Here is a 1435-nt window from a genome sequence, read left to right as displayed (position 1 = left end):
ATGGCATCTTCGAGTAGAGTCATTTTGGAGAGTGTATGGAGGAATAAGGAGGTTGTTGGTTCTTTGAATGTAGGCACTCTTACTGGACAATTTTTAGAACTTGTAGATGAGTTAAATAAGAGATATGTTGATGCAGTGTGTGTGGGTGCTAAGACCAAGGAAGCCAATGATTTTAAATTATGGTATTTAGGTGTTGTAACCAATAGGAATGGTGTCGTTATTATGTTAGGTACATATCTGAGGAATAATGTGGTTGAGGTGAATCGATTTGGTGATAGGGTGATGATGATTAAACTAGTTCTGGATGTTGTGGTTGTTAATTTAGTTAGTGCCTATGCCCCACATGCTGGTGTGGGAGACGAGGAGAAAAAATAATTTTGGGATTGTTTAGATGATTTAGTTTGTACAATACCTAGTGATCAAATGTTATATATAGGGGATGATTTTAATGGTCATATTGGAAAATTTTCTGATGGTTATGTTGGCACACATAGGGGGCTTGGATATGGTATGAGGAATGAAGGTAGGTGTATTCTTCTGGAATTTGCATTAGCTCATGACTTTGTGATAGTTAATTCTTGTTTCAAGAAGCGAGATCCGCATTTAATTACTTTTAAGAGTGGAGGGTGTAGCACACAAATAGATTATTTTCTTACGAGAAAAAGTAACAAAAATTTCAAAGATTATAAAGTGTTTCCGAATGAGAAGTGTGCTACACAACATCATTTGTTGGTAATGGATATTTATATGAGGAGAAAGATAATGGTAGGTGTTCCGGAGGCGACACCGCGTATTTTATGGAAAAATCTGAAGGGTGAAAGAGTACGCATTTTCAAGGAAAGAATTGGTTTAGAACAAAGAAGTTTTGAAGAAGCTGATGTTAACCAATTATGGTATCAAGTGGCTTCTTTAATTAGGGGTATCGCTAAAGATGTGTTAGGAAGCACCTCGGGGAAAATCCATGATCAAAAGGAGGCTTGGTGGTGGAATGCGGATGTACAAGAGCGAGTAAAAGATAAACAAGCACACTTTAAGGAGCTTATGTGCTGCAATGAACAAGAGGAATTTGATACAAAGAAAACTATTTATAAGGAAGCAAAACGTCTAGACAAAAAGGCTGTTAGGGAGTAGCATAAGGCTTATGAAGAACTGTATCTAGGGCTATCTACAAATGAGGGAGAAAATAGAATTTATAAATTAGCAAAGGCTCGAGAAAGGAGACAACGAGATTTGAGATTTGTCAGATTTATTAAGGATGAAGATGCACATGTGTTAGTTAAGGACGAAGATATTAAATGTAGATGGTATCACTATTTCAGAAAGTTATTTAATGAGTCTTGTTTGAGTGGGGCGGCGATGGAGGGAGAAATAATTTGTCAAGCATATTGGGATTCTAATATTCCATCTATAACTGGTGATGAGATTGAGTGGGCTC

General features: G+C 36.8%; 1 protein-coding gene across 1 annotated transcript; it reads left to right on the top strand.

The window, feature by feature from the left end:
* LOC141683691 (uncharacterized) lies at positions 1 to 1131 on the top strand. Its single transcript, XM_074488446.1, has 2 exons — positions 1 to 349; positions 437 to 1131. The coding sequence occupies exons 1-2, from the start codon at positions 1 to 3 to the stop codon at positions 1129 to 1131; spliced, it is 1044 nt and encodes a 347-aa protein (XP_074344547.1).
* Positions 1132 to 1435: the final 304 nt, after the last annotated feature.

Source organism: Apium graveolens, chromosome 9, assembly GCF_009905375.1.
Source record: "Apium graveolens cultivar Ventura chromosome 9, ASM990537v1, whole genome shotgun sequence".
Taxonomy (NCBI): Eukaryota; Viridiplantae; Streptophyta; class Magnoliopsida; order Apiales; family Apiaceae; genus Apium; species Apium graveolens.
This window is presented reverse-complemented; position numbering and strand designations above follow the sequence as displayed.